Source organism: Mesitornis unicolor, unplaced genomic scaffold (assembly GCF_000695765.1).
Source record: "Mesitornis unicolor isolate BGI_N332 unplaced genomic scaffold, ASM69576v1 scaffold6137, whole genome shotgun sequence".
NCBI lineage: Eukaryota > Metazoa > Chordata > Aves > Mesitornithiformes > Mesitornithidae > Mesitornis > Mesitornis unicolor.
Window position 1 is genome coordinate 21,691 of NW_010194234.1, and position 18,148 is coordinate 39,838.

An 18,148-nucleotide genomic window follows, 5' to 3' on the forward strand; every position below is an offset into this window, starting at 1 on the left:
TGCTATTTTACAGAAACAGTCCAGGAAAACTTTATCATCTCCGCTGTGCTCCTCATCATACCTGAACAAAGAGAAGAAATGGTAACTTGGAGGCTCTCCAAAAATCTCTGCCTGTACTTCTCATTACATTATAGCTGAATGCATGCATGTACCTACTCCAGCTCAGAGACTCAGAAAAGCAACTCAGACCCTTGTCATCTCATAATATACTCTAAACCTCTATTTCTCAAGCTACACACTCACACATTTCTTTTAAAAACGGCTTAGAAGTGAAATAAGAAATTAAGCTTATGCACCAGGAATCTCTGAAGCTTTGCATTACACTGAAGTAAGCATCAATGAGGGAAAAAAAAGGTATAGCCTTGTCAGTACAACTGATTTCACGTGCTTTTACTTGAAATATGACAACATACTTATCAAAATTACAGTAGGGCTTGAATCGATCAACCAGAATCTGCATTTTCTCCATTTCCCCAAAGGACAGGTAAGGGATGATGCGTAATAGGCCTTGCAAGACGCTGAGATTGGAACGGACAAAAGTGCTGTTAATCTGATCGAGCAACATTACCAGCTGATCTTTGTCACCAGTTAGGAGGAGGTTACCCTGCAAATGAAGATTACCATGATTTACGTTCAGGAATAAATCTACATGTTCAAGAAAACCCTTACTCTAGTAGCGGTTAGACTACTCCAGTTTTGAAGGATTACAGCTCTAGCCCCTGATAAGATAGCTTGATGAAAAACAAACCTCATTCCCAAATGTCTCGTGGAATGGCTGTAACAACTCCTCTAGCTGACAACTGACCTCTTCCACTTACTATTGAAAGAACTTTCTAGCCAAAAAGGTCTAATAATTCTAGACCAAAGGACATCAGATTTCTATAAGCCAACAGCTTCAAAAGATGACCACGAAACTCTTCTTATTCTCAGTGTTGTTGAGATACAGTTTTTATCCTCAATTAGCTGGAAAATTAATCATGTTTTCAACATGCACAAAAACACTACAAAAAAAAATGGCAGAGCTGTGTCTTTTCATGTCCCTCACTGGCCTGTAGCCCAAAGCAGCAAGGAAGGGATCCAAGCAGTGCCTAATAACCCGCACCCCAACTGTGTAAGAATCATCCAAAAGACTCGCAGAGCTTTTGGTTCAGGACACTCCTCTTGCCCTACCTCCAAGGCCTGCTAAGACATGTCAGCAAGCATAACAAGGGTTAGACTCCCATTTAGCACATCTCTACAGCTCCCGAAGCTCAGCATCACTATAATATTTGCAATCCTTGAATCCCAGTCAAAATTTCCATTTGTGCATCAAGCCCCAGGCACTCACCTTGTCCTCACTCAGAGGTTCTGCATTGGATTCATCCAGTATGATCTCCATTATACTGAGCACTTGTTCTGCCACAGCCGCTCCTCCGCTGTCCTTACTTTCCTGCTCAGCCACCAGAGCCTGAAGAAGACAGCGGCAGTTATTGCAACAACAGCAGGAACTCGTTTAAACTGACCCACTAACTCGCTAACAGGTAAGGAATGGTGAACAGATAATTTGCAGTGCCAGTCCAGCAATATTTAAGATCTCTTGTAGTTGTCATAAGGCAGCATGACAGTCAGAGGCAGTCTAAATTCATTGGAGTCCATGGAAAGCTTTTTGGAAGTCCAGGTTGTCCTTACCAAGTTAAGAGTTCCCAGCATGACATTCAAAGTGTTCATCTCTGGTTTTACCAACTGCTGACGATTTATTTTCACCTTCACGCAGTAACTAAATAGTTTTAACAGCACCTATAAAACACAAAGAATGCATTCTCTATGTTACCTTTAAAATGAGCAGGAGGATTTTGCTGAAACTAAAAGCATCTGGTAATACAGATAGTTTCCAGACTTCTTGGGTGAAGTACAAGCAGATCTTTACAGCAATGTTGCCCTTAGGACAGCTTTGGTTTTCAAGTAGTAGTAAGGCAGATAACCACCACTCTATGCATGGTGGGATTTAGTCTTACCAACTCCTCAGCTTCTACATACTTCAAGGCCTTTGTAAAGAATTGTTAACCAAGAGGAATGGGGAGTCTCATGAATTAGTGAATTGAAACCTCTGCTCCAACACTTAAACTGTGCCACAAACATGACTTTTGACCCCAAAGAACAGGAGCTGAGACTCACAGTTAAGAGATGCCGGCCTTGTTTGAAGTCCTTGATCCCAGTCAGTCTGTTGAGCATGCATTCCAAGCCTCCACACTGAGCCATGACACCTGCCATCTTATAAACTTCTTCCTCATCCTCCTCTTCATCTACAAGACAGACACAGATAGTGAAGAGAGGAAGCAGCCACAACATGGCAAGCTCACGCAGCCCACAGGACAAAACAGTGAAGCAAATACAGAGAGTGCAGTACACGTTTACCAGCAATTCAAGTAATTTCAACTGTATTGAATTTGAAAAGAATTACGAGCAGGAATATGAAGAAGCGCCAGGCAGAATGGTCTTGTGCTGTGCAAGTGTTTATATTTAAAGTATAGACTCAAAGCGTTGTTAAAATCCTCCTTCGCTCTAGGTGAAGCAGGTAATGTAGCAAAAGCAACATCAATCAACGTTAAGCTCACTGCTATAAGGATAATAGTGTCATTGCTCTGCAGCAAACCTCAGATTTCAAATCTAATCCCAGCTTTCAGGAGACAAGTGCATTACCAGTAGTGGAGTCAAGAGACTCGATGAATTCCTCAGTTGCATCTCCTAGTAACCCTCGCATGCGGTAAATGATCCTCATCGGCTCTCCCTGCAAGAGAGGAGGGCATTATATTAACTATACCTCTGTGGACACAAGTCCAGTTCTCATTACATTGTGTAACAGACACTCCAGCCTCAGTTCTTTGCTCTGTTTTGACTGTGGATGGTAACACAGAGACATCTTTCACTCCCTCACTCTCCCCTTACTGAGATGAAATAAAAACAACAATAAAGCCACCACCTGCAAAAACATCACTAGCTCATCTGGTCTCTCCACCTCTTCCTAGCATTGCCAGTTAGATGGACAGGCTGGTAATAAACAGTCTCTTCCTCCTTATATCTTCTTTAACAGTTCCCTTCAGCACCAGATCTAGCCAGGCAAAACATGTTCATCTACAGTGAAATGTCTGCTTTCCATGGCAACCTTTCCCTCTGAGGGTACTGCACAGCATACCTGGGAAACACAGGGATTGGGCACAGCTCAGTAAAAGAAGCAGGAGAGGCTAAATGGATGAGTGTTTTCAAACAGATAAAATCTGCAGTGATGGAAAATGGAAAAGGAGGAGTAAAAAGCATTTTAATGAGCTTTCAGTAAGACAGTATATTACTAAAATTATATAGCCAAACACACTGAAGCACAAGCTGTGCTTTTACGCTGGAAAAGAACTAGTTTTCCAGATGCGTATCCAGCTGGAAATACTGACAGCATATCACTAAACTTTCCATTTTAATCCATAGGTCTGAATAAAAAGCAGAAAAGAAAAATCCCAGATTTGGGAGCAGGAGACCTTGCAAGAGAAAACCTGTCAGAGAGCGTACTAAGCCTAATGTGGAATAAGCAGTGCTTAATGTCACAGCAAATACATAAGCACAGGGAAAGCCCCGGGGGGAAGATCTGCTCAAAGGCCACGCTAGAGACCAGCAATTAACACCACAGGGGCCCTGGTAAAATGGCAGATGAACAAAAAAAAGCCAGTGAGAGACAAGGGAAACAAAAAGGGGCCTGAGGTTGCATTCTTGTGCGCCTGTCTATTTCCTAGGGAACGTGAGCTCCAGCTCCAGAAGCGCTTTGCAGAGGTGTGCACAAAGGGAGACAGATGAAAGCTGTTCAGCGACAGGAACGCTGAGCAAACTCTGCCTTTCACCATCAGCACTGCACCCTGGGAGAGCCGCACGGCGGCTACACCTCAGCATCTCACATGAACGGCACCTCTCCGCTCCGAGCTGGCCAGCGCCAGCAGGCTGCTGCAGCACGTGCAATGATTTCTCCTCAGTAACTTGACTAGAGTTCAGATTTAATTCACAGATTAAGACCAGCACCTCACTTCCCTATCCAAGTTGGTACCGTACTAAAAAATTATCACTGTCACCTAGCTTTGGATTGATTTTGCACTACAGAAGGCTTTCTTACTTAAATAAAGCTTGGTAAGAACCATTCCCCATATCATAATTCACTGAAAACAGGTGTTTTGTTTGAATTCTTCCCCACAAGCATAGCGAACAAACGGTTTCAGGAAACTGAGGTTTCAGTTAAAGGTGACTGCAACCCAAAAGTAATTGAGCAAACAAGAAATGTTGGGCAAATCAGTCTTTTTTTATGATCTCACGTGCTACTAGCAGTGCCTCTAAAGAACATATTTGCAACGGGCTAGATTTAGTCCAATAGATTTCTTCTCAGTGAGAGTTTATTTTAGTGGCTACAAGAAAAGGAAGGGAAGAGCTTGTCCTGGACCACATCCACCTCTGCAACAAGCTTACTTATGGTGGACTAGTCCTCCCTTAAGATGGTTGAGTCCATTTCCTCATCTGAAAAAGCAGGCAATATACACTAGTAAGAGCAAGCTGGAAGGACAAAATCTGTCAAGTTCTTGAGACCCCTACATGAAAAGCACAAGAACAAAAGTGCAAAGCAACATGGAGAAATGTTGGATGCTCTCTCTGCATAAATAACTTGGCTTCATGACTGAAGCGTAGATTGATGGAGCAATCTGGCATCTCTGTACACACGCATTAAACTGTCATGTGCAGACGGAGTGTGAAATGTGCTTTGAAAGGTGGTGACACAAAGTTCAGTTATTTCCCAAAGGAACATAAGAAAGTTTGTTACTCAAGAAGACAGTGCGCATATCTGATATGCTATATGGATAAGTTCAATACACTCACTTGGGTCAGCATTATGTGCTTTTAAATCACTTATGTCGCAGAACTGAGTAACAGTCTATCCTTACAGAGCACAGAAAGGTGCCAAGCAATCAATCACACCCAAAAAATTATATGCCAGAATAGAAATCCTGACCTGTGTGGTGTTTGTTTTTATTTTATTTCTTTTTTGTTGCTGTTGTTAATATCAAGGAGAGGTGCTTTGTGCTGTTAACACATGTAAAGATAAGACATACCTCATTAGTGGGACACCACACCTTCTTATAGACCTCAGCCACAGGCAGATCCAAACTGATAATCTTATTGTTTACCAAAAGCTGAAAGGGAGAAAATAAAAAGTCAAGAACAAGCTCACATTACATCACTGTCCTTGCAGTCATCAGCTGTCTAGAAATGGTGTCCCCATGCATCTGTGCAAGAAATCCACACTTGTGCATTCTCACCTCCATCCCACTGTCATCCTCCAGCAGAGCTACCAGGTCACAGTCTTGACAGATTTTGTTCTTGATGTCCCTCATGAGTGGCCCAATGCCAGGCTCATTACTGCTGTAGGGATTTCCTGGCATTCTGCCCTGTAAGAAGTCTTCCTGCTGGGGATCTTTCTCCAGAGTTACAAAGAATTCAGTCACTTCATTTTCTTCCTAAAGAGCAGCAGCAGAGACAGAGTAAATAAGTTTTATCCTTAACCATGCTCCCATTCCTGCATTTTTAGGGTAGCAAGTGACAGGATGTCCCTAAGCCTTCAGTCCTTCTGTCACTGGTGCATCCTGCCATACACTTCCATACATGTGGCATGTAGAGGATGCCTAGTGTCATTTAGTAACCAAATTCCTCAGCATGAAACAATAGTACCGGTTCTGCTTTTTTTGCATAGAGCATGAGTCGTGGTTTAACCCCACAGCAGGAAACCTGAATACTAAAACCCCACAGTGGGATATCACATTACTACAGTTCTGCACTGGCTAATTTTCAATTATCATTGTAGACACCATTGGTTTTTTGTCAAAATGCAAGCAACTGTATCTACTTAAGAAGTCTGAAGCGATGCTACAGCCATTTGTATACTTACAGGGTAGATAATACTGCACAGTCTCTCAAAGATGAAGACTGGAGTCCTGTAGTCATCGAGGCTGTAACGCTTTGCAGTCTCTATACACACTGCCATAAATGCTTTGGTTTCAGATTCTGTGCCTGTCAAGAAACAGAAGTATTAAAATAAGACAGAGGAGTCAGTTTTACAGGTTCCGTTTTAACTCAGGATACACAATAAATCCTTCTACAATAAGCACCATACTTCGGTGCCCTTTTCTTTTGCATATTCACTACTTAAAAGATGAAAGGCTATTTATTGGTATATTTACTAGGAAAACACTCAGCATGCTTAGGCTGCAGTAAAATAATCCCATAAAGAGAAGGAGGTGTAAATTCCTGAAAGTAAGAGACAACTCCAGGAATGTTATTTACCATTTCTGTGCCAAAACAAAATACTGACGGTCCGAGCCATAAAACCCCCTCACTACAGTATTGTTCTAGAAAAGTTCTTTGTGTGGCTATCTGCTCTTTCAACTTGGTTGACCCAAACCCTGGATTTACAGAACTGAAGTAGTTTTACCTGTTGTCATGTCCTCTAGCATCTCCAGCAGCATGTCCTGCGTTTCATCGATCAGCTTTGTTCTCTGTACCACTAACTTCCTCAAACATAGGTAACCATTCAGGACTGTACCCACCAGGCGGCTTTTGAAATGCCGTTTGATGGACTCCACCTCCACGAAGGAAGAGAGAAGACCTATACAGCAACGAAATATTCAGGAAGTGGGAGAGAGAGAGAGAGTTTGATTTGTTAGCTCTGCATTTCACGTGGTCAGCAAACAAGGCACAATATCATAAAAGCAGCACAATGAAATGGCTGTCAGTCTGTTTAAAGCTCACTTCTATGAACCGAATGGTTGGAGTCAAAAACTGGCCTGTGAGAACTGCCTTGGAAATTATACCAGGTGTGACCATGGTGAGGAAATAAGGAAAGGGTCTAAGGAGCTTTCTAAGTGTATGTTATAAAATTCTGCATGTTTTGACATTTTTCTGTCACAAGATATTTTAAAAGCAGATGACTGCTCCCCTTCTAATATTTAAGCTAGCTCTGATGATGTGACAGCAAGTGTGGTATGTGTCTGATCAGTTACATCACCAAACTGGTCACTCCTATAATAAAGTAAAGAATCAGCAAACACCTAGATTCTTTCCCACGACACGTTTATCAACATAGTTTTTCTTCCAAGAAGCCAAGCTTTATTAGTCCATTAATTTTTGAAGAATATGGAAGAGGATACAGAAAAGAACGACCTAGCGAATGATATATTTTCATTTCCAAGAAGTTTTTTGAGAAAAGTATGCCCTAGAAGATTTAAAAATGAAAAGCTACTATAGAACAAGTAGATAGGAAACAACAGGTAGGAATAAATTAGCAGTTTTTGCAATGGTCCCAGGAATTATACTGTACAATAAATGTAATTAAGAAAGGGAGAAGAAAAGAGGTATCATGAAGCTTGTGATATGTTACCACAGTTCAAGCAACTAAAATGTTAAACTGTCCACAAAAATATGGAAAAACCCATTTAGCCGTTAAGTGCTAAATTGATGGCAAAAATCCAGTGCTGACGATCGCAAAACACTGAATCACATCTCTTTGAAATCTGGTTACATGCAGTTACAGAACAATGATCAACCCATCTCTAATCCTACTACAGGACTTGCATTGATGCCACCAAATACCTGTGAGGCTCTTCAAGGCATATCCCTGCTGCAAATCAGTGCTGAGTGTTGCTTCCTCCAAGGCAAGTAAACGAGCTATTTCCTGAAAATAATTAACAGTCCTATTAGGACAAGAAACTGCAGTGCCAATAATGACTAGTGTCTAACATAGAGTGCAAAGGAACACAAGCAAAGAAACAGAGCCAGCTACAGAGAACGCAGAACTGCAAAGCAACAGTGGGGATGGAAGGGGAGAGTAGAGAAAAATTACCCCAAACATCCTCCTCATTTTCTCCCCATACCTACCTATTACCACTGCTTTGCTCCAGCACCCCTCCATGATGGACTCAAGGCCACCATTAATACGAAGCATGTCACCTGCCTCTTTGGAGTGCACCAGGGATCACCACAGCAAACTCTTAAGCTCTAACACTCAGAAAACTGCAACTTAAACGTGGTGCTTCTCCAACAGAATGTAATTCAGACTCGAGGAATGGTAGCACACCTAATCCTCTCTTGTCATTAAGAGCTTTTGGAGTCCGGCCTGGCAGCTCAGATAGCTTCCAACTTGGACCTGGAGCCAAGTCAGTGGAGCAATATTTATACCCCTTAGCATAGCTGCCCCCGGAGCAGTTAATTAATGTGTACCAGCCAGTTTGTGCTGAGGAATGCTACAGCTGGGGCTTAAACCACCATAGGTCCTGTTCAGAGATGACAGCGTGAAAGTGTGAACTTCATAAACCTCACAAGCATCAGCAACAGGGCGCTGAATGAAGAGATGAAGATTTCAAAGCAAAAAAGCCAAACTGACAGGTCAGTCGCTACCTAGCTCCTCCATACCTTAGTGATGAGGCTGCCAATATAGGGCAGAACGCCCCTGGCTGCCAGGTAGACCTTCCAGTGGGCTGGTTTGATGAGTTTCTGGTACAGGGCCAGGTACTCAGCGGCACACTCACCAGCAATGCTCAGCTCATCCAGGTAGCTAATAAAGAGAAACACAAGCTGACAATCACTTCACACTAACAAGAGGTATTTGCAGCTTAAGGACACCATGGAAAGAAAGAAAAAGCCTCCAGAAATCTCTTCTCCCTGTTGTCCTTCTAGCTAACAGCATAACTGGTATTCATTACTCAATGGCTCAAGTGGTATTTTGTCCCAAAAAGGAGTTCCCCACCTGTGCTACTAGCATCAATTGGGGTAAGTTATAACACAGGAGTTGGAAGAGGGTTCATCCTATTATTTTGCTGTTTAAGATGAAGGGGAAATATTGTCCACACAGCTGAATGCCGTCTGCTATCCTCTGGAAAAAGCACAGAACTGCAATATCTTGTTGCCAGACAGCAAAAAAATGAGTCTCCTTAAATCTATACCATCCCAGCTAATTAAGTTTTAGAATTCATCAAAAAAAGACATGTGAAGGTATACAAGGGAGAGGTGTGAGAAAAGTTGGAAGAAAGGAGAGATTCTCATGGGAATTAAAGAAAAATAATCCTGGAGCTGCCAAGTGAGGCAACACGGAAATACCTCGTCAGGAGATCAAGGACCTGTTGTTTGCGGCTGGGGATGGTAGCTAGAGCTTCCACAATAGTACACGCAGCCTGCCTTGCAGCTTGAGTGGCAGGAGTAAACAGCACCTAAGGCAAGAGCATTAAAAGACGGCATCATTTGACGTTTATGAGATATCACAGATAAACCAGTGATATCTTTCAAAAAGGCACAGCATGCAGCTTCATGACCTGGTGGCAACGCTCTTGTTGCAAACCCGACATGGATGCAGTGAGTTACAGTCTCCCCAAATACACTGTCTCATACTGTCTGCAAAGCACATAAAATGTGGCAAACTACCAGTAATCTCACTGGAGTTTTCACCTACATTTACCTGTCGCAGCCAATTGTTGTGTCCCAGCTTGAGATCCAGCGGGCAAGTCCTCTTCCCACGGCGACTCATGAACTGTTTCCATTTCCAGACATATTTTTCTGACAAGTAGAGCTGGTGCAGCTCAGCTTTGCTGGGAGATTTCCCATTGGCATCTATACCTGCAATAATGAACACAGCTCAAGAGAACTGTCAGCAGCTATTAACTGCTAACAGTCATTGTATTTTTGTCTTCAGACTGGAACTCCTCAAACTCCAGCGGAGAAGCTGAGTAGCTTCTTATTTCTTTCTGCTGCCATTTCCCCTTCTGTGTGGAGCTATGGTCACTTCCAAGCCAGATGCAAATCCCACAGCTTCTCAGAGAATTTAACTGGCTTTTCAGTTGGCTAGTATAATTTTAAATAAGCAACAAGTTTCATATTTTACTTTCCACTGATTATCTTCAGGCACAGTGCATTTTCTGCTCAGGGTTTGAGCAACACAGCCTAGAAGTCAGTGCTACAATCTGTAAGGACTTCACAGCTAAGTGTGAAGATGGTATCAGATACCATGGGACAGAAGCCAATCCAACTCTACAGAAGTATATTCCTTATTAAACCTGGAGGGACATACATGTTCCTTCAGAAAACTGCACAAAGTTAAAAACACAGGACTACCTCTGGCAGGGAGGCACTTTTTCCAAGCTTCATACGATGCTTTGGGGTCCCTCTTGAGCCACAGCTGAGCTTGTGCATGTATTTCATTGCTGTAAGGCTTCACAGTGGTGAGAGCATCCACAGGCACATCCTAATAAACAAAAAAACTCTATGATTCTTCAGAAATCTACAGCCTGTTCCCTTAGTTACTGGTTGTGTCTACTCCATGATAGGTAAATGCAGCTCTTGGACAACAGCAGGGTATACAGTTTCTGTTAACGATGAACTAAGAGAGATACCTCATTCCAGTTACTACTGAAATATCAGTAAATCCATCTCTGACATCCACCTGTGATGATCAGATAGCTAGATCAAAGCAGAAACATAACTTCTCCCTTGCAAATGCTCTCTTAAACTACAATCAAGGAGCAGTCAATCAATATAACGGTCAAAGCCACCAAAGAACAGTAAAAAATGGAAAGCAGTAATCTGTAATTCGCAGTCTGCAAAGACAAGAGTCGCAGGACTTGTGCTTCCCCAGTAACCGTGACCAGGAAAAGCAAGGCCTGGCTTCCTCACAAAGTTATTCATCACTGAGATCAGCATGCCAGACTCCAGACTTTAATCAGTACATTTTCAGATGCTTTGCTCAGCATCTAAGGCAGTACAGCACCTAAGGCAGTACCTTGTTTTTCTTGCTGGTTGGAGCAGGTGGCTTGATCAGCTTTTGAAGAATGCGCAGGCACATGAGGGTGATGTTTTCAACAACCACTGGAGTCTTAATGTTCACTGCCATCAGAAAGAGACTGAGAGCTGCAAGACAGACAGAAATGTTCACGTCACTAAGATCTGCAGATACTACACCTCCATAGCTCTATACAGGCATTAAAAATGTTTGGAGTTAGGTAAGACCTCATATCCCCAAACAAACCTATTCTCATGCAGCCATGGATGGAAATTATTGTCTATTACAGAAAGTCTTGTCATCCTTCCCTTTACCATCCATCTTTCCCTCCATCTTTCTATTTCTCAGGACTCCTGTTTCAAGAAATGCACGACCCCAGGACAAAGTTATCCAGTGCTAACTCCAATTTTAACCCTCATCACAAGCCATCTGAGTTGGCGTCAGTTCCCTTCCTTAAAATCTTACTATAGTGCATGGATCTAGGCATAGCTTTTTAAAATAAAGTTTCACACTCATCGTTTGAACTCACCACAGCGTAGTCGGAGCTCCCAGCAGCTGTCTTCCTTCGAGATGGAATCTGTTAGCAGCAACATTTCATACTGGAGGCTGCTAGCCTGTAACACAGACACATGTTCAAAGGCTTAAGAAATCTTGGTGACGCAGCAGTCCTTTTTGCCTTCCGATATTTAAAAAATACAGGTTCAAAACACATCAATCTAAGTAAATTAAATCCCATGCCCATTTGGGATGACTGGCAACCTGTTTGAGAGCTGCAAGCAACAGCAAAGACTGGCAGAAGTGCCTGAGGAAACTTAGGCATATACCTAATCACATTATTTTTGTGCTTTACTCTTTAACATTTATCTTAATTCCTGTAAAGACACAAACACCTTCCATGTTACAAACAGTATGTAATAACAGAGAAGATGCGATGATTAGAATATACCAGCAGTTACAGAAGGGCAGAAAAAAGAAATAGGAAACACTGGAGTCTCTCACCAAGTCTGGATTTGCCCAGTGTCCCTTCAGAGCTGCAGAAACCTTCCCAATGATTAAGTCATTCATTTGCTGTGTGGCCTCTGGATTGTCCCTAATTGCAGAAGGAAGAAGAGAACACTGTTATGCTGTGCTCGTACTAAATACCAAAAGCTCCTGGGACTTCAGCTTAGTTGATAACAAATGTACAAGCAGTTACAGTCTGCTGATGTAAAGTATCTCCCCCACACAGCTACTTCTTTCTGCTCGTGCGTTTACAAGCACGTGGCTTTCCAGACTCCACTGGAAGTCAGAGGGCTGCTAACACGGAATCGGATCTAACCTGGTCAGAAGGCACATGAGCTGACGGACCTCCTCCCGCATAGTGGCTGCACCCCGGCGCAAGTTGTAGTCAAAGAGCTCTCGGATAAGGCCCTGGGACACAAGGATATGCCTGATGGCAGAGTTGGTCGCCAAAGCCCGGAGCAAGGTGATGCAGTGTTCGGTGACGGCTGAGGCACAGCCGTAGCATTTAGTTGATGATGTGTGGCCGCAGCCTAAAACAGACAAGGCACGATACTGGCTGGCAGTAAACGTGGGTTGGACAGTGGTTCGTGAGGACTTTGTTGCTGCCTCTCTCTGTTGGAGATCATACTCCAGGAGTTCCTTTCGAGAGGCAAACACTTTCTGGAAACACAGAAAAGGAAAGATTAAATTTGTGGAATTGTGAGGCAGTACACAATTGCTAATCCCATTCACAGGTTATTTTCACTGTGTATTTTTATGGAGATACATTTTTAACCAAGTCTCTCAAAACTTGAAGTCCTTGTCAATGACAGAGTCAGGAAATCAAACAGAAATATCAGCCTAACTCCCAGTTATCTGTCCTGCTTAAAGGCTTGTTGTCTGCATTCCATGCAATGTAACACTGGAAACGTGACAAATCCATAGCTTTTAGAAATGATTATTTTGTTATTTCCCTGAAAACATGCAGCTCACCACCTATTGTTTATGATATCATTAAACACAGAACGGTAACGTCTTACTTTCTATTTCTGCTCTGCACTGTATCAGGTAACAGAAGAAAACACAGGACCCAAATTCAAATCAAAGCACATCATACCTGGATGATTTTGGAAAGTTCGTCGAAAGAGTTCTTGCAGTCACCACAATACTCCTGGGCTAATTGGAGTATGTATCTATTCACACTAGCTGAGGTAGAACTTATCCCTCCACTACTACTGGATTCATCCTGGAACAGAGGGGAAAACAAAAAGAAATCATATACAGAGGCTACACATAAAAATAACTACTGCAGAAGAGCATCTGAAGCAAGAACCCTTCGTTGTTCTTGGCAGTAAAAAGGTCAGTGTTTCACTGGCAAGATCCATCTGCCCCTTCTCACCTGTGGCTTTTCAGGAGCTGCCTCATTCACTTTACAGAGAAGGTTTTCCAGCTGCGGTCGGTGTCCCATTAGCTGATGATACACCCTGTCAGCCTTGTCCAGGAGAGTGTTGATATTTGTTACTGCCTAAGAATAAAAAAGGAAAGGAAACTCTTATTTTTATGTTCAGACACAGTTTTTAATTAGTCAGTGAGAAGCTTTGATGGTTTTCATGTTACTCCCAAGAGTGATGGACCTCTCATGTCCTTACACTGTTGAACTGGTCAAGAGATGCAGCATTTCATTAACGAATCTGCTATTAGTCTCACCTTCTTTCGATCCTCTTCATTCTCAATGGGATCCACTGCACAGCAAGGCTTGGCATACAACATGAAGTCAAAGCGAGCGTATTTACAGAACCCACAGGCATTGCAAAGGAAGGGATCTTTCTCATCGTAATTAATGGATCTGAAAGGCAAGCCAGAAAGGTCAAAGAATGCAGCTGAGCTTTACCAAGGTAACTGAGGCAATGCAGTAAGCTGTGAATGGACTCCCTAGGTAAAAGAGAAGGATGGCACTTCTAATCTACCCAACTGCCCTGGGGAAGTCACAAATGAAATACATGAGGTACACGAGAATCAAAATCTACAAATCAGGCAACAAAAAAAATCCTTACAGAAGCAGTGCCACTTTCTGGCTGGAGAAAGCAGAAACAGATGTGAATTTGTTCCCAACAATTTGACTTTAACTACAGTAATTCCGAGTAGAACATCAGACTAGGGCACTGTGCCCTTTACTAGAACACAGATAAAAGGAAACCATTCTGTTTTGTGAGGTCTAAGCTTTCAATAGCTTTCACTCTTTACCCAGTTGCAGTGGGACTAGATGCAGCATACTTATTATCTTGTTGCAGACTAGAGTAGCAAGACATGAACTGATTTATAGCTCCCATAATTCAAGAAGGGACATGGAAACCTTTCATTATACCAGTAATCAGCTGATCTATGGAAAGAATCTGCTAAACACCTTGACTCCCATGAGGATTAGAGAGGAATAGGGGAGGATGATAAGGGAAGAAGATACCAGATAAGGAGACAAAACTCACAAAAGAGAAGGATTTATAACACTGTAGTGAAAGCTTGAATAGCACACAGTAAATTACGCCCTGAGCCCTGCTCTGAATGAGGAGAGTACAACAAAAGCTCTGAACAGACAAGCAAGCACTGTCCATCCTGCACGCTAAGTCCTGCAGGGAAACCCCCCTGCAATCGTATAATTGAACTCCAGTCTCGTACCCTTGAACAGGCAGCGCAAAAACAACCTCCTCCTGGGAAGTTTCTTTTTTAAACTTCCACGGGCTCGATCTGAAACTTCTGTGTTCTTTCAGTATTGCCGTATCAGGTTCCCTTTGTTAGGCTGCATTAACTTCAAATCCCTGTAAGCCTGTTTTATACGTCTCGACTAATTTGATTGTGCAGTTGTATTAACCAGAATCATGTATTTAAATAGCAGGGTATTTTGTTGAATATTCAACTTGGGCAACAGCACAAGGGCTCTGTAAACCCCAGGCGCTGGCTCTGTGAGGAGGAACGAGGATGACGTACCTGCACTTGTGGCACTGGTACACATTTTCACCGCAGTTCCCACACACCCCCGGGTTGGCTGGGACAGACGCGCTACACCGGGGGCACTGCAGGGTCTCCGTGGAAGCCTGGTAATTCTCATAAAAATCTGCAAATTCAATCATCAGGTTTGAAGCTACAATGGGCAGCGGCAAATCAATCTTCACCTCTGTCTGGCCTGGGGTCAGCTGGACTTTTTTAGCTTTGTGCCAACGAGCCGGCCTGGGAAAAGGAAAGAAAACGGCACGGTTTTTGTGGGGAAGTACCCTCCCTGCCCACGTACAAAGACAAGCCAAACGCAACCGTCTCGGCTCCAAATCTACTTTAAATGGGATGAATGGAGAGCAGTTCTAGGATTCGTTTCCTTAGCTTCTGTATTGACATGATATGTAGCCAGAAATACATTTTAAGCCTTTATCCTCTTCATAGAGAGAGACTGTTTAGGATTAAAGAGCTGTTGATGCCTCATGGAAAAACTTTAATTCTACAGACATTTTCTAGGGATTTTCACCTCCATTTTTTTATTAGTAAGGACATTTGCATGAAAACAGGATATTTATTTCTAAAGATCTCATCTGCTCCCACTGCTTATTCTCAACCTGAAGTCAGAATCCTCTCTTTGTGACATCATAATCCTCTCCACAGCAGCCACTTGTGATGTCACAGAGGATTAAGACTTCAAATAAGCAATAAGCAGCAGGCACAGATTAATCCCTAAGCCAAAGCGATCTGATTCTGCTGAGAACATCTCAAGAAGTAAGAAGAGAAAGCATATAAACAGAACTGGCTCCAGACTGAGCAATGTATTGAAAAGGAGCCATTTTTCATGAGTAAAGCAGCAGCCAAGAGTTAGGCCATCCAACTTCTAATTTTAATTCTACTATATGGCTACAAACAAATAATGTTAACACTTTCTGCATTTCTGGACATTCTGCAAGGTCCAATTTCCTTTCCAAGTCAAACCAGGAATTACTCTTGGTATTAATATTGGTTTCCACACAATTAAGCTAAGTGCTTAAAACTGAGCCTGTACAAAGTTTGCATACACAAATTTTGCAGGCATATTTCAAGCTCTAGGTGAAATTTGGATCTTTGCCTCAACAGTTTCTTGTAGGAGATTCAGAACAATCCCATCCAAGGTGGGCTAACAGTGAGGAGTAACAGTCTAAGAAGAAACGTTAGCGAAAACAAGAGGTCAGACACCTCACCAGAAATCATAATGTCAAATTCAGAGACTTGCACACAGAAAACATGGGTGAACATACTTGTTTTTCAGCTCCACTATGGCTTGCACTGTCCTGTTGTTGTAATAGAGGTTGATGGTTCGGACCATTTTGGTTCGTTTCAGGTCTCCTATCTTCACCGTCACTTTGCTGATGGTGTGGCTGCCAATTAGCTTCACCACTTGCTGGGTGGTAGTATACCGCGTGTCCACTTTGATAGAGGAAAGCTTAATGTACTGAGAAAATAAAAACAAGGACACACTGCCTATAGGGCTACAAGCCAAAAAAACGCAGAAACACAGCAAATCACACTGCCGTCAACAGCTGGGACCCCTATAATAGGGAAAGGTTTAAGAACAGGAGCTACTTACACAGAAGGGCACCTCTGGATTGTTGCAGACAAGGCAAGGGTCGCTCTCCAGGTAATAGCCATCAAATTCTACCAGCCCAGACAGCGTGCTGGAATGAGGGGAAGAACACTGACATACGTAATGTGGCATTTCACTGTGTTAAACACAAGCCATTCAATCAGAATAGTTTTAGTTTACCTGTAGTCCCCAGTCCCAGATTTAGTAACGTTAAGCGTTACAATGTAAAGCACATTGAGAATAACTGTTTTTCACTAGGCATCATTTTAGTGTAATTATTAACACAACACTGAACTCTGCAAAGTCCATATTCTCCAATTGTTCCTAATGTTTTGTAATATTTACTGAAAATTAAAGCAAAAAAGCTAAAGCCAAGCTACTGCACATGAAACGTCACATTTTTCAGATGGCAGAAAGGAATCTGCATTCTCCCAAGGCCAACTGCAGCAAGCGTGCAATCTCAGTAGGGGTCCTTCCTCTGCCACAATTTTATTGTGTATTCCCCTCTGGATTGCAGCTCATCTGCTGAAGAGCTCCTTTATAGCGAAATGGATCAAAGTCAGAAGTAACTCACTTGTAAATGTTTGAGTTAGGGTGGTTGGTAAGAATGTGGTTTTGAGTCCGGAGGATCTCCACAGCCTTTTGGGAGTACTCCTTCAACTGAAATACAATGAGGAAAATATTGTCTTCTCAATTATTTTTTCATTACTACAAAGAGATGAAGTTTTCTCATCTTGCGGTGTTCCAGGTCCCCCAGAAGATGCACGCTCTATACCCACAGAAATTTATGTGGTTAAACCACTTCCCAGGAATGTAATAGATCCTAAAATTAGACCTTTACCACAATAACAGTGCTATTTGTCAGCCAATCACTGCAAATGCTTGCCAAGATTTGTAAGGCATTCCCAGCTCTTTAAACATATACATGCAAGTGTCAGTGCATCCAAATTATTTGTTCTCAAGCCCACTGGTCCCCTAAGAAATTCTATCACTTCCTTTGCTGAAAAGTCGTGGTTACAAAGGATTTCTAGGAGCAGAAATATTTTAAAAATCTATAAACTTGAGCTAGCAGATAAATGTATTTTCCCACAAAGACTTCCCGTGGAACAGAGGTTTTCTTCTAAATAATAAAATACTAAAAAACCCCACAAAATACAAAACCCACAAAACCCCCAACACAATAAAACAAAAAATCTAACTCCTCAATTTTTTAAGGACCTTGTCTTTTTTAACATCCAAATTTTAGGAGTAAAAAAAAAAAAGTCCACCAGAAGCTCTTTTGACAGAAAATCTGTCCCAGCTGTATCATAGCCGAGCACCAACATAATTCACAGGAAGCAGCAGGACCTGGGATGCTCTACCTCCTTTCAGAATGACACCATACCTTTTTCTCAGTCTGCTGTGTTTTCAGAGAGAAGTATCCCAGAAGATCTACAAACTGGGCAGCCTTTCTTCCATAGGCTGGAAGTTCTGGCCAGATTGACCACATGAGATCCAGAAGTAACTCCTGCTGAGACTTGTTAGAGTTCCTGTTGAATGGATTACACATCAGTCAGGCTTGCAAAGATAGTTATATAGACTGCACGGCACACAATCTTATTCAAAAGGAAAATACAGGCAAACTATTAGTTCAGAGAGTTAAATCTCATTGCTTCTTGCCATCAGCTGTTTTTTAGCACTCTCTGAAATGAGAGCAGCTGTCTTGCAACAACTGAATAAAGTCCTGAAGGAGTTCAGCACCCTGAAGTGTGTCT

General features: G+C 42.4%; 1 protein-coding gene across 1 annotated transcript in view; it reads right to left on the minus strand.

The window, feature by feature from the left end:
* UBR4 (ubiquitin protein ligase E3 component n-recognin 4) overlaps nt 1-18,148 on the minus strand; it is a gene marked incomplete at its 5' end in the record, with an annotated part of 71,619 nt that overhangs the window by 10,668 nt on the left and 42,803 nt on the right. The window contains 27 exon segments of the mRNA XM_010187724.1: nt 1-61; nt 414-604; nt 1,328-1,447; nt 1,669-1,776; nt 2,155-2,282; nt 2,680-2,767; nt 5,115-5,195; nt 5,322-5,519; nt 5,948-6,069; nt 6,491-6,664; nt 7,648-7,729; nt 8,467-8,608; nt 9,151-9,260; nt 9,506-9,663; nt 10,159-10,288; nt 10,823-10,950; nt 11,352-11,436; nt 11,822-11,912; nt 12,141-12,484; nt 12,921-13,049; nt 13,203-13,328; nt 13,511-13,649; nt 14,786-15,025; nt 16,069-16,262; nt 16,398-16,485; nt 16,969-17,054; nt 17,779-17,923. The exon segment at nt 1-61 is cut by the window's left edge and continues 27 nt beyond it. Coding sequence (XP_010186026.1) covers nt 1-61; nt 414-604; nt 1,328-1,447; nt 1,669-1,776; nt 2,155-2,282; nt 2,680-2,767; nt 5,115-5,195; nt 5,322-5,519; nt 5,948-6,069; nt 6,491-6,664; nt 7,648-7,729; nt 8,467-8,608; nt 9,151-9,260; nt 9,506-9,663; nt 10,159-10,288; nt 10,823-10,950; nt 11,352-11,436; nt 11,822-11,912; nt 12,141-12,484; nt 12,921-13,049; nt 13,203-13,328; nt 13,511-13,649; nt 14,786-15,025; nt 16,069-16,262; nt 16,398-16,485; nt 16,969-17,054; nt 17,779-17,923 — 3,688 coding nt within the window.